Source organism: Balaenoptera musculus, chromosome 8 (genome assembly GCF_009873245.2).
Source record: "Balaenoptera musculus isolate JJ_BM4_2016_0621 chromosome 8, mBalMus1.pri.v3, whole genome shotgun sequence".
Lineage (NCBI taxonomy): Eukaryota > Metazoa > Chordata > Mammalia > Artiodactyla > Balaenopteridae > Balaenoptera > Balaenoptera musculus.
Genome location: NC_045792.1, coordinates 33,324,159 through 33,339,727, shown reverse-complemented (window position 1 = coordinate 33,339,727; position 15,569 = coordinate 33,324,159). Strand labels below are relative to the sequence as shown.

Genomic DNA, 15,569 nt, shown 5'->3' with positions numbered 1-15,569 from the left:
GAAAAATTATTTCCATTAGCTGGGCTCCAAAATGTTTGAGGTGGAGTAGTAGAAGATATGACAAGATGTGTACTTTGAGTGAAACTGTGGAGAGCCTCTAATGTTAGACTAAACAATTAAGGTTTCTGTTTTATAGGGCATGCAGGAAGTTGTGTATGTGCTAAATTCTGTGTAAGAGTTTTAAATACAAAAGTTTTCTTCATTACTAAACAGTAGGAGATGGTAAATATTTATAATGAATATAAATAGATTCATTTTCTGACAAATTTCTACTTTGTTAGCAGTTAAACTAGAAAATTTAACATAGACATTTTATAACAAGTTTAAATTAATATCTTATTTTCCTTCTGAATATACATAAACTGTTGAACTATTTAACTTCAGTCACTTCTCTCCAGATTTTTATGCTACTTCATGTATTATAATTTTATTTGCCTTACATTTTAACCCACAAGACATGATTATTGTTGCTTGATTAAAACAATCTTTGTTTTCCATTTATTCTTTTTTCCTTCCAATTTTATTGAAATATAATTGACATATATCACTGTATAACTTTAAGGCATAACAATATGATGGTTTAATTTACATATATTGTGAAGTGATTACCACGACAGGTTCAGCTAATATCCACCATCTCATCTAGATACAATAAAAAGAAAAGAAAGAAGAAACAAAAGAAAATTATCCCTGTGATGAGTACTTTTAGGATTAACTCTCCTAACAAATTTCCTATATATCCTACAACAGGATTAATCATAGTCATCATGTTGTACATTACAGTCTTAGTGGTACTTACTTATCTTAAACCAGAAGCTTTTACCTTTTGACCATCTTCCTCTAATTCCCCCTATCTCCACCCTCTGCCTCTGGTAATCATACATCTTATCTCCTTTTCTGTGAGTTTGCTTTTGTTTGTTTTAGAGTTCACATATAAGTGAGATCATACAGTACTTGTTTTTTCTGTCAGACTTATTTCACTTAGCATAATGCCTTCAAGGTCCATCTGTGTTGTCACAAATAACAGGATTTCATCATTCTTTATGGCTGAATAATATTCATATATATGAGACATAAGTTGTGATTATATGTATGTTGTGATATATATCCTATATTTATATATAACATATATTTATATATATCACATATAAATATATAACATATATATCATATATAAATATATAACATATATATATTTATATATATAATATATATAGCAATATATATAAATATAAGATAATATGACAACTTCTTTATTCATTCACCTATCAGTGGACATTTAGGTAGTTTCTATGTCTTGGCTATTGTAAATAATGCTGCAGCGCACATGGGGGTGCAGATACATTTTCGAGTTAGTGCTTTTGTTTCCTTTGGCTATATCTCAGAAGCGGAATTACTGAATCATGCGGTAGTTCTATTTTTAATTTTTTTAGAATCCTCCATACTATTTTCCATAATGGCTGTGCCAATTTACAATTCTACCAGCAGTGCACAAGGATTTCCTTTTCTCCATACCCACGTCAGCATTTGTTATTTGTCTTTCATGATGGCCCTTCTTACAGGTATGGGGTGATATCTCACCGTGGTTTTAATTTGCATTTCTCTAATGCCTAGTAATGTTGAGCTGCTTCTCATGTACATGTTAGCCTTTCATATATCCTCTCCGGAAAAATATCTATTCAGACCCTTGGCCCATTTTTTAATTGCTTCTTTTTTTGCTATTGAGTTGCATGAGTTTTTAAATATGTTCTGGATATTAAGCCCTCATCAAATATATGGTTTGTAAATATTTTTTCCCATTCTGTAAGGAAGAATCAGAAAATATTTTCACTTTATTGAAAGTTTCTTTTTCTGTACAGAACTCTTTAGTTTAATGTAGTCCCACTTGTTTATTTTTTATTTTGTTGCTTGTGTTTTAGGTGTCATATCCAAAAAATCATTACCAAGGCACATGTAAGCCAATCTTTTCTTAAATTTTCTCTCATACCATATTTTTTACCTGACTATTTTTTTCAGGCAGTATAGTGTGTTGTTTAAAGTCATAGGCTCTGTACCCAGACTATCTAGATAGAAATCTCAAGTGTACTCTATAGCTGTGTAATTTTAGAAAATTTACTTAACCTCTTTTTATCTCACATGTCTCATCTTTAAAATGAGAATATTAGATTTATCTCATAGAGCTCTATGTATTAAATGAATTCCCAAGGTAAGGTATTTAGAACAATACCTGGCATATAGTAAATATTGTATTATATGAGTTAGCTTCTATTATGTTCTTTTTATACATTTCAGAGCTTCCCTCTGCAATTACTTTTTGTCCTTCTATTTGATGAATACCATTTATTATTTTTCTCAATAAAGGTTTATTTTTGACAAATTCAGGTGTTTCCCCAGTTTTATTAAGATATAATTGACCTCTTGGTTATTGATTGAGTAGAAAGAACTTTATTTAACTCATGTCCTTTAAGACATTTTCACTGTTCAGAATTATACATTGACAATTATTTCTTTTTTAGTGAAATACAGTCAACATACAATATTATATTAGTTTCAGGTATACTGCAAAGTGATCTGACATTTACATACATTACAAAATGATGCTACAATGTCTTGCAACAATGTCCCCATACAAAGTTATGTAATATCGGCAGTATCTCTTGTGCTGTATATTGTATTCCAATGGTTTATTTATTTTAAAACTGGAAGTTTGTACCTCTCAATCCCCTTCACCTATTTCACTCACCCGCCCCACCTCTGGCAACCACCCTTTTGTTTTCTGTACCTATGAGTCTGTTTTGTTTGGTTTGGTTGTTTTTTTTTTAGATTCCACATATAAGTGAGGTTATATGGTATTTTTTTCTCTGTCTGACTTGTTTCACTTAGCATGATACCCTCTAAATCCATCCATGTTGTTGCAAATGACAAGATTTCATTTTTAATGGCTGAGATATATATATATATATATACCACGTCTTCTTTATCTATTCATCTACTTGTAGGCTCTTAGGTTGCTTTCATATCTTTACTGTTGTTAATAATGCTTCAATAAACATTGAGGTACATATATCTTTTAAAATTAGTGTTTTTGTTTTCTTCAGATAATTACCCAGAAGTGGAATTTCTGGGTATTATGGTAGTTCTGTTTTCAATTTTTTGAGGAATCTCCATAATGTTTTCCATAGTGGTTACACCAATTTACAATCCCATGAACAGTGCACAAGCATTCCCTTTTTTTCATATCCTCACCATTTGTTATTTGTTGTCTTTTTGATGATCACCATTCTGACAGGTGTGAAGTGATATCTCATTTTGGTTTTGATTTAAAGTTTCCTGATGATTAGCAATGTTGAGTACCTTCTCATGTGCCTGTTGGCCATCTATATGTCTTCTTTGGAAAAATGTCTAACTCAAAATGGATTAAAGACTTAAATGTAGCACCTGAAAATATAAGCAGTATGATCTTTGACATTGATTTCAGTAATATTTTTTTGATCTGTCTCCTAAGGCAAGGACAACAATGCAAAAATAAACAAATGGAACTGCATCAAACTAAAAAGCTTTTGCACAGTGAAGGAAACTATCAACAAAATGAAAAAATCACCTACTGAAAGGGGGAAGATATTTGCAAACAATATATCTAATAAAGAGTTAATACAAAATATACAAATAACTCATCAACTCAACACCATAAAAATGAAAAAACCCAATTTAAAAAAAGGGCAGATGACCCAAATATACATTTTTTACAAAGAAGACATCCAGATTGACTGTTCCTTCTTACTGACACATTATTCTAATTTTTTTTGGATTCCATTACTACTATCATTAAATCAACTGAGAGTCTGATTTTCCACTTTTATAATTAATGCTTCTTTTTATCTCTGGCTTTTTTTTTTTTTTTTGTCTTTGGTGTTCACAATTTTCACTATGATTTATCTAGGACTTCATTCTTCTTGTTTTTTTCTGGTGTTCATAAATCTTAAAATTGATAAATTTCATCAGTTCCGGAAATTTTTAGCAATATCTATCTCTTCACATATTGCATTCTTTTTCTCTTTCTGGAAATTTGATTAGACATATAAGATATTCTTACTATATGCTTCATTCTCTTTACCTTCTTTTCATATTTTCCATCCATTTGCCTTTCTGGGCTGCATTCTAGATAATTTCTTCATCTCTATTTCTTCTTTTGCATAATGCTAATTCCTTTATGTTTAAAAACAGATCATATACATTTGTTTGATGATTTGTGTTGAAAAAGTCAAATATCTGAATTCTTTGCAAGTCAGATTCTGACCTTTATTGCTTCATTTCCTTCTCATTTATACTGATTTGTTTGCCTGTATATTTTGTGAATGTTGATTACGAAGTTTTCACTATGAGACTTTTTTTTTCTTTCTATTCAGTCTCATGGTTTAAGACTTACATTTTTCTTTTACTCTTCTCTGGGTAGAGTATCTATCTGGAGACATATTTCTAATTCACCCTGACTATAATCTTGAAGCTTTTTGGAATCCTAGATATAAGGAGTTTCCTATTTGAAGATCCATCTTATGTGGACCCTAAGCTTTGATTTTGGTCCCACTCTCTCAGAGAAGCCATGAACATCAACCTGAAGTTCACTGGGATTTGATGAATAGCCTCATGGTGAAAGTTAGCTTCATTGCTCAACTTGCTATTTTTATCTAGTTTTGATCTTTAATAAGTTTTTCCTTCTAAACTAGTTCATTGAGGCATTTAGAAATATTTTATATTTTGTATTATTTTAAAAAGATCATGTATTATTTGTTATTGTGTCTAGTTCCTAATTACCAGAAAGGGAATCGTACTCAGAATCCTAACACAAGTCTTGTCAGAATTTACATGGAGGCTGGTGTCAGGCCAAATGAGTCACAGTTCTGTCTTCACCCTTTCCTTATGTCTATCACCAGGAACAGGAATCATGGAATATTTCTGACACCAGATTCCTAGAGTCACTGTCTTTTTTTTTTTTTAGTCCCTGTCTCGATTAAATACACTATGTACTATTAAATACTCTTGAGTCATATCTTTTCTCTACCTTTGTGTTTTAAATAAAATTACAAGGTTGCCTTGAAGTGTCAGAAGACTAGTGCTGACCCGTTTTAAAACTTTACTGTACCCTTTTCCACAGGCAGGGTCTGTTGAGATCAAGAGTTCTTAGATTTAAAAAGATGAGAGAAATAGAACACACTGTAGAAAACCGTGTTAAAGAATATCTTCACGATACGTAAACACTATGAGCTCAGTCTTCCATCTACAACCCATACCACTTTGTCCAGGACACAAAATATAATTTATTTTCTTGTGATTCACAATATCATGATTTACTCTGGTTATGTTTGAAAGCGAGAATTCTGTGTATCCACCTCCTGACACTGCTGCTGGGTCCTCAAAAGATATATGATAGCAAACATAACAAGACCAACACACATTCTTTTTATTTGTTCTTGCTAGATCTTCTGCAGCATTTTATTATCTATTGTTTTGTTCAGGTGCATCTGGCTAGAAAACTTCAAGAACATCTAGAATACAATCTTCCATAAAGTTTTTTTTTTTTTTTTAATGATTCTTTTCTGTGAGCCCCATCCTGGCCTTGCTCAACCTTTAAAGGGTATCTTCCAAACAAAAGTGCCACTAGCTTCAGTCTTAGCAAGAGTCATTGTTGAGGTGGAGAATAAGGTACACAGAAAAAGAGATATTTGATCATCTTACTCCTTTCACTAAAACTTACATCCAAGTCTTCATATTGCAGCTCTGTCACATGCTAACTGGAGCAGAACACTTTTACTCAACCTCTATTGTTCTAATTTGCCAAGTAACTAGCAACCTTTATTGTCTCCATAAATGAAAATAATGCAGAACTATTTAGATGTTGATGGTTAAGTAGGCTCATCTCTAGGTTACTCACTGTCACTGCGTAAGTTGTATACTTACCAAGATTCAGGTGTGTAGTGTCATCCATCTGTGGAGGTTGTACATGTTGATGTAATTAGGTAATTCAAATAAACATTATGCAGATCAATGCATATGAGTGTACCAAGAGTGAGAGCATTTGGTTCTAAGAAAAAAAAAAAGGATAAAACACAAAATAAAACAAAAGGTAATAGTCTTAGACAAACAATAAAATGAGTGACTTAGGATATGCTATAAAATTAAATGTGTGTGAGATAACTGTATAAAAATAATAAAAAACCTCAAGGATGCTGTCATTAGACAACTTCACATGTTCTTATAACACTCTAAAGAAATTAAAAATTGTATATTATTCATTAGACAAGACTTTCATTGAAAAAGACTCATGATGTTGAGATAAAATAATTTTTCACCAGAATATTGATGATCAAAAAAAAAAAAAAATCTCATTCCTATATAATAAGATAGGCCAAAGAATATAGAGTTAAATCATATTAGTTAAATGACAACCTTTCCGGTATATGTGTAAGATTTTTTTAAATGAGTTTTTTACTAACTCAGTACCAGTTCCAATTGTGTCAGATAAGAGGGTTTCTGGAGACTTTTGTAGAAATAACTGTGGAGTTCTGTTAAGAGATGATGTAATTTAAAAGTCAACCTTATGCTTACCCCAGTTCTTTTACTAGTTGTGTGTCCTTGGGAAAGTTATCTTCATCAATAAGAGATGTCAAGTTATTTAATAGAGGTTGTGTAAGTAAAGTGCATGACACAATGCCTGGCACGTAGAATTTCATAAATGGTAGCTGTTGTTAGTATTATGGAAATTTAAGGGATAATATTTTTTCTTTTTGTATTATCTTGTGCCAAATAATCTACTTACTAGAGGCTCCAGTTTATTCAATAATTATTATTCACAATAGTTATTGAATACCTACTAAAACCAAGCAGATTCTCTTCTAGATGCTGGGTATACAAAGATGCACAAGACAAAAATTCTTGCTTTCATGGATATCACATTCTAGTAGGAGAAAAAGATAATTATAAAGTAAACAAATAAATAGCATAACTTCAAGCACTGATAATTGCTAAGAAGAAAAATACGGTAGGGACAGTGTAAGGAAAAACAGTGACAGGGCTGACAGGAAGCAAGGGGTGGCTATTTTAAAGAGAATGATCAAGAAAGGCCTGAGGACCAGTGTCTTCAATGACTTAAAGTGATACAGTCTGGAAAGAATTGATGGTGGAGGGGTCCAGGCAAAGGAAACAATGAGTGCAAAGTATATTTGAGGAGCAGCAAGAAAGTCAATGTGGTGGGAATGGAGTCTAGAATGCCAGAAGATGAAAGCAGAAAGTTAGTCAGGGGCCAGATTAGATATGATCTTGAATACTATATAAGGAATTTGGATTTTATTTTAAGAATAAACCACTGAAACAGGGAAATGATGAAGCCTGATTTATGTTTTAAAATGTAATTCTGACTGTTCTGTGAATAGCCAGTAAGAGGCCAAACTGAAGGAAACCGTTGCTATAAAACAGGAGAGATTGGTAGGCATTAATAGAAATCTCTCTCTCTCGACATTTCCCTCTCTTTATGCACACTCACATACACATGTCATACACAAGGCGGTTTCCTATATGTATCTTTAAGAAGAAAAACTAACTTGCATTCAGGTGGTAGCATACTATCATCTGATTTATTTTAACATATGTTTAGCAATCCTATTTTAGACTCCAATTAAGGAGTGATGTTTTTAAGTACTTGCCTATGCATTCAACTGCACAATGCATGTATTGTTTATAATTTATGACTTACTACTAATACGATGTTCTACTTATTTTACTTTACTTGCAAATATTTGCAATAATTCAGGAAAAAATGCAAAGTAATATGTCATTTCATACATCTAATTTGATTATCACAGATGATGATAGGTATATATTCTAAACATTGAAATAAGCTCTTTTAAAAATTGTTTTTAAAAAAATAATATATCCAATTAGTAGTATGCAACTTAGTACTTCTGACTTTTCAATCTCTTGATAAATAACAGTTTAATGTACAACTGTCAGTTTCCATTAAGGTATTTCTAAAATATACATCTTAATATGCTTTAGTAACATTTATTAACTGATTATAATTTAACTTGGCATGTAATAGGACCTTAATGTATGTCTGATTAATTACATTATTTTATTACTTTGATACAAGGATTTTATTAAAGCCATGGAATAATTGTCTTTTCAAGAGAAGCATATGCAAATTTACATATTTCAGAACCTAAAGATTATTTTATTTACTTTTTTCTTTACTTGAGAGAGCGATAGAGAGAGAGAGAGAGAGAATGAGAAGAAAGTAAGCCAGTAAAAAGAAAGAGTCTCATTTAGGCATCTTAAAAAGAATGGCTTTGAAGAACTATTATTTTTTGCATTTAGGCCCCAAGGACCAAGCACTGATGTTTGAAAATGAACACACACACACACACACACACACACACACACACAATCACACACATGCAGGCTTTTCTCTCTTTGAAAATGTTTTAATGTAAAGTGGATTATTTTAGTTATAAAATTCACTGTACTATTTTTATTTGAGAACTGAAAAAAATGTGCCTGGAATATAAGGCTTATTCTACAATGGCATGTTGAAAACATGAATACTGAGCCCAAATGTCATCTTATCAGAAATGCCTTCCATGAACCCTTACGAAAATAGCCTTGTCTATCCTCTGGCCGCTGGCTGTCCCTTTACTCCATGTTGATTTATTCGGTGTGGATCACTCTCTGATAACGACTTATTTATCCATGTGCTCACGGCGGTTCCATCCAAAAGTAAGACATCTGTCTAAGCTCAATATCTTCTTGAATTTTTGCTAAAGATGCTTCTGTACTATTCCCAACTCTTCTCATCCTTAGGGATATATTCCCCTTTTGATAGCTCTGTATCTATGCTACACTTACATTGTCCCGCTTATTTGGCTTGTAGCCTATGGTTAACTTCTGTGTATGTGTGTGTGTGTATGAGCATGTGTGCACGCGTGTGTGTTTTCTCTTTGACATTCCCAGTGTATAACATTTAAGTGCTCTGAAAATATTTGCATTTGTTGATGAAGACTATTTAAGACAACAGAAGACATTGTAAATAGAGAGGGAAAGTACCAGTTTTCAGGACATGGACTGAGCAGAAGCTCATCAAAAAAAGTTAAGCAAAACGGCATTAATGTCTTAGAACTCACAGTCTGTGAAGGGCCAATTTCATCAATGGATTGAGAATTCACTAATTTAAATATGCAGTTTTCATGAATAATAATTGTTGTTCTAGCAACTTTAAGTCTCTAATTGTTATGTGTGAAGTGCTGATTTTCTTCTTTTCCTTTCTGGTAAAAAGCAGTGTATAAGTAATAATGTTTTAAACTGTAAAAAGTAGTGATAAGGTCTTTTTTGTGCTTCAAACTGTATTTATTTCTGATATTTACTTGGAAGAAAAAAGATGATGAAAAATATCTTTTTTGAAAGGGGTGTCTGTGAATCAACCATTATTAACCCATTAACTTTCTTTTCCATTAGTAATCCCTAACCTTGTAATTAAAGTAGGTTTTCAAGGCTTAGATTTTAAAATATAAATAAAATGGAACTAACATTCAGGTGGAAGACTCACTAAGAAAAGCTTTCCCTCTTTGGGTACGTCTATATTGAATTATGACCTAACTAGGGGAAAAATGCTCATCTATATTTTTAAGATATTTCCTAAAAGATAGAAATAACCTGAACCTCTAAGTCTACTGGGAGGAACAAGTTGCAAAGAAGCAATTGTTATTTTAAATCATCAACACACTGTACAATTATTTCTCAATTTAGTTGCTTTTGGCCAAGAAGGACACCAGTAACTGACACCTGAAAACTCAGAAGTTACTTGTTTATTAGAGGAATTTCTAGTACACATTTGTCAAGTTTTTCCATATTAAGTTTCATGCTAGAATTTTGTATTTTTATGTTTATTGTATCTTTCAGAACAGATAAAGGAATCAAAGGACATTAATGTGCTATACTGGTTATTGTTATAAAAATGGCATTAGACAAAAAAGGTTAAATATTCATGAAAATCCTTATTTCCCTTAGGTTCTGGCTAGCAAAGGATGCTGAGAAAATAACTCACAGAAGGAGGGAACTATAACACAGTACAGATAATCACAGGAGTATAAACAAAGGCAGTTGACATTAATAATTAAATGAGAAAAATTCCCTGTGGAGGTTTAGATGAGCTACAGACACAATGTGTAAAGTCACTTGCTTAACTGATAATTAGTTATGTTCTAGACTAGAAGAGTATATATTGATGTAACTGGTTCTTCTACCCTATTTTTCTAGTCCAATAATTTGTCTAATGTAATAAATATAACTATTATACATTCCCTGTGAGGAAAAATCATCCCCATTAGAACCTGATGTTTTTATTATCTGTAAGGGAGCATTCAATATAAGTAAATGTGATAGAGAAAGTTTATCACTTTTCCAAAGTTTCTGTGTTGTGCATTAAATTAATTCTAATGGAAACTTTATTATGGTTGTCAATGTCCAAGTATATATTAATCTGACCTTTGCAATGAAAGTTATTTATCATTTTATTATGAGATTTTTGATTTGGTTTTTGTTTGTTTGCCTTTTTGTTTGTTTATTTTCTTTTCTCTGTATTTGAAAATTGTTATCTGTCTCAACAGGGCATTCTTTAATGAAGAAACGTCAGAGCTGCTAAATACACTGGGACACAGGCGATCCTAGTCACCAAGGATGGCCTCCTCTTGGAAACTTATTCTGTTTCTGTCAGTCACTGGGTGTCTTTCAGGTAAAAAACCCACCTTTCGTATCAAATAACAAAAATATATAAAGGTCTTCATTAACTATATCCTCAGGTGTTCATTTAAATTTATATCAGGATTCATCCTTTCAACAACAACAAAAAAAGAGAAAACAACCCTTAAACCTCTGTTAGCACCACAAAAAGTCACGTATAATAAGGTACTTATAAAAATACCATATAAATGTTAACTAAATAAGTGTACATCCCATCTCATTGACTTTCATTTACAATCTAAACCATCGTTTTATATATATATATATATATATATATATATATATATATATACCTCTATAAAATATGGGTAGAGACATTTGTGAAAACATGAAAAATAAGTGAATAGTTTCAGAGACAGTGAAAGTTAAATGAACATCCTGGTTTATCATGATTATGGTTACTTATAAAAGAAATAAGGAGTCTTTAAATATTTTATCCTATCTTACATTCTTTCTGTGCAGTATTACCATCTTCCATGATGATCTGGTCTCTCTTTTATCTTCTCAATGTCATTCTCCTCTTGAACTCATAAACTAACTGAGGGGAATGGAGGTAGGTTTGCAAGATGAAATGAAAGATGCTCAGTTAAGATTGAATTTCAAATAAACAACATATAATTACTTTACTTCTAGTATGTTCCATGCAATATGTTATTCTATTTTATCTAAAATTTAAATTTAACTGGCATCCAGTGTTTTTATATATTAATCTGACAATGCTAGGTGGAGGAAGAGTGATAGATTGTAATGTCACTCCAAAGTTTTATTTTCATGTGCTGGCCCAACTTATCTCCCCTAAATAAACAGTCACTTCAAAGGAGGTATTATATAATGGTGTGGAAAGACAAAAATACTCAGCTTGAGTTGGTATCTGTGATGCCTAGATTTGCAGTTCATAAGGGAATCTAGGTGCTGTTCTTTCCAATGAAACAAGATGCTGAGTCTGGAGGTAAGTTGTTATTCAAATCCTATAGACAAAGACAAAAAAAGTCAAAAACAAAGGACGTTTCTAATTTTTACATGGGATCTGATTTTTAATCATCTGCATTTAATATAAAGCATATATACACATATTAGTGACTTTTAAAACATGAATTTATTTGCTGTAGATAGTTGTTTAAATAAAATTGATTATATACTGAAAGGACCACTTATCAAAGATAGTTATTTTCAAAATCTTTCTCCACTGTTACCTCCTTACTTAATGAATTATTCTAGAAGTACAGCTTTTATTATGCTCTTGTTACTTGGTAATACTTACATTCAATATTTACTATTTTATTTTATTATTAATTTTTTTCCTGGTTATTTGTCTATGAGTATTACATAACAGGACCTATTTTGTACACTAACTTGATTGCTATTACAGAAAATGTGGGTAATTAAGCCATAGGTCATAAGCACATTTTATATTGTTGATGCTATTTGAACCAACACCGACTGAAGAAATAAGAGAAGACCCAGACTGTATTTCTTCTCTGTTTTATTTATTCATTTTTTAATGGGTGGATTATCTTGGCTGTGTTTAACTAGAAAATATAGAACTCTTACACAACCTTATGTTTAAAAACTGGCTATTCAGAGCAATGAAACTTTGACACCGTTCACAGGAATATACAACCTTATATTAAAAGTGCACTCAAAAGTAAAACAACAATGAGATACCATTATACATAGCAGAATGGCTAAGATCCAGGAAAAAAAAAGGAAGAAAAAGCAATACCAGTTACTCTTGAGGATGCAGAAAACAAGGAAGTTCATTAATGCTGGTAAGGAGGCAAAATGGTACAGCCACCTGGAAGACTGTTTGGCAGTGTTTACAAAGCTAACTGGTCTTACCATCTAATCAAGCATTTGGCTCCTAGGTATTTACCTAACTGATTTTAAAATTTATGGCACACAAAATACCTACACAAAAAAGTTTATAAGAGCTTTATTAATAGTCACCAAAAACTAGAAATAACCAAGATACCCTTCAATAAGTTAATAAACCATAGAAATTCCATATAATGCAATATTACTCAGTGATAAAAATAAATGAACTATCGTCATGCAAACACAGGATGAATACTATATGCATATTGCTAAGTGAAAGAAACCAGTCTGAATAGGTTACATACTGTATGATTTTATATATATGACCTTTTGGAAAGGGAAAAACTACAGAGAGTGCACAGATCAGTGATTGTCAGGGGTTGGGGTCAGGGGATGACTAAATGAGTGAAGGAAGCATAGGCATTCTTCAGCTTGGTGAAACTATTCTGTATGATACTGTAGTGGTGAAAGAATAACATTATGCATTTATCAAAACCAACAGAACTTTACAGCACAGAGTAAACCTTAATGTACATAAATTTAAAAAAATAATAATTTAGGAGGTTAGAGGATCCCTGGATGAAATGCAGAATGTGACAAAGAACCTAACAGTATTACAAATGTATGAAACAACCTCCACTTTAGGGGAGTGTGGGAAAAATGGTACTGACTTAAGAAACTTTGGAAGTGAATCTGTAAAACTAAAGGCAAAAACAAAAACAAACAAAAAACTGTACTTTGACACTGTACTCTAGTTAAGAAGTTTATTTCTTTGTGTTAGCAACTCTAAAAACTCCTATGCATGGGATTGAACAATTAAGTCAATGCATGGTGGATGGTGGGAGCCAATTGTCTCACTGATGGAGTGGGAGGTTACAAATAAGCAAGAGAAGAAGGCTAGAATGATCCATGTGGTAATGGATTAGAGTTGGAGATTTCAATATGAAATCATGTTTAGCTTAATGTAGATACATATAGTTACATATGAAAAGTATTCATAGATATGTATATATACATGGCTAGGTGTACACACATATATTTCTTTTTCTCTGTCATCTGAGAAGACCTAGAAGCAATGTACTGCAGCAGAAACCAGCACACAAAGTGCCACGATCTTGGTTTCTAGTGCCATTCTCCAATTAAAAGAATCAGGGCTATTTGGAGAAATGGCTGATTCTAGGACTGGGGCAGGAAATATACTTGATCAGCCTAGAATATCTTGTGCCAGAAAGTGAGGAGGTGCTAAAACAAACAAACCGGTAAACAAAAAACAAAAGTACCAGGAACCGATGTCAAAGGGACACAGGAACCAACTGAAAGAGAAAAACAAATACCGTATGCTAACACATATATATGGAATCTAAGAAAAAAAAAAAAAAAAGTTCATGAAGAACCTAGGAGCAAGACGGGAATAAAGACACAGACCTACTAGAGAATGGACTTGAGGATATGGGGAGGGGGAAGGGTAAGCTGTAACAAAGTTAGAGAGTGGCATGGACATATATACACTACCAAATGTAAAATAGATAGCTAGTGGGGAGCAGCCACATAGCACAGGGAGATCAGCTCGGTGCTTTGTGACCACCTAGAGGGGTGGGATAGGGAGGGTGGGAGGGAGGGAGATGCAATAGGGAAGAGAAATGAGAACATATTGTATATGTATAACTGATTCACTTTGTTATAAAGCAGAAGCTAACACACCATTGTAAGGCAATTATACTTCAATAAAGATGTTTAAAAAAAAAATAGAGTTCCCAATGGCCCAAACTGGAAAAATTTGAGCAAGAAAATAAAGTATTGAGTTACAACCCAAAAAATAAAATTTAAAAGTCTATATTGATATAAATAAGTGATTGAATAATGAAAAGAATAGACAAATTTCCCATGTAGATGAATTTCAAATAATTTATTTAGATGCTTTGTTTTCAAGAAGGTGGAGTGTAACTCCTCCTTCCTTAAGTGTGGACTGCACATAGTGACGTGTCTCCACAAAGTACAGAATAGAAAAGTGGAATAAAGAAAGTAGCTTTACAGTGGAGGAAAGTGATAAGGACTACATCAACCTAGTGATGAACAAGATCAACATCAACAGTAATAGCATTTACCCAGGATATAATGTGACGAGAATGGTGCCTCACCTCTGTAGTTTTCCTTCCTAAAGCCTGTGACGCTATATCAGAAAAATCCCAACTGAGGAGCATTCTATGAAACACCTGGCCAATAATCCTCAACATTTTCAAGGTCATCAAAAACCAGGAATATCGGAGAAACTGTCACAGAAAGAGGAGACTAAGGAGACATAATAAATAAATGTAATGCATTACCCTAGATAGGATCCTGCAACAGAAAAAAAAAAAATATTTAAAAACTAAGGAAATCTGAATAAAGTATGTACTTCAGTTAAAAATAAAATGTCAATATTTGTCCATTATTTGTGACAAATGTTCCATATTAATATAAGATATTAATAAAAGGGGAAACTGGTATGGGTTTATGGAAACAAAATGGATTAAGCATAACAGTAGTGAAGGGCATCAAGAGCTGACAGATTCAAATGTTTTTTGGCAATAAAATATATAGAAGTTGGTAAATGATTAAATATTTTGTTTTAGAGGAAATAGCAAGGGTCTCAATTTGCTTATGGAGTAGATGATATTGCCATTTGCTTGGATACTGAATAAAGTAGGGGGTGCAATTCAGAGTGGGGAAATACTGAACTCAATAATGCACATGTTGAGCTTCAGATATCTGTGACACACTCAGATGGAGATGTTTAAAGTGTAAGAAAGATGACTGAGCTAAAAGTAAATTTGGGGTTCATTATGGGGTTCATTATTGTATAGATGAATTTGAAGCTCTGGGAAGGAAAATAATCACCCAAGGATTATGTAGGTAATGATGAGTCATAAGGCAAGGAAGAAATTCTGAGAAGCATGAATAAAGGGCAAGAGAAAGTATAGGTTGAAAAG

The 15,569-nt window shown here is 32.4% G+C and overlaps 1 protein-coding gene across 1 annotated transcript in view; it reads left to right on the top strand.

The window, feature by feature from the left end:
• Positions 1-15,569, top strand: part of CNTN5 (contactin 5) — a 1,373,994-nt gene that overhangs the window by 562,944 nt on the left and 795,481 nt on the right. Inside the window, exon 3 of the mRNA XM_036862636.1 lies at positions 10,653-10,777. Coding sequence (XP_036718531.1) covers positions 10,723-10,777 — 55 coding nt within the window. The 5' untranslated portion in view covers positions 10,653-10,722. The remainder of the gene's footprint in view (positions 1-10,652; positions 10,778-15,569) is intronic.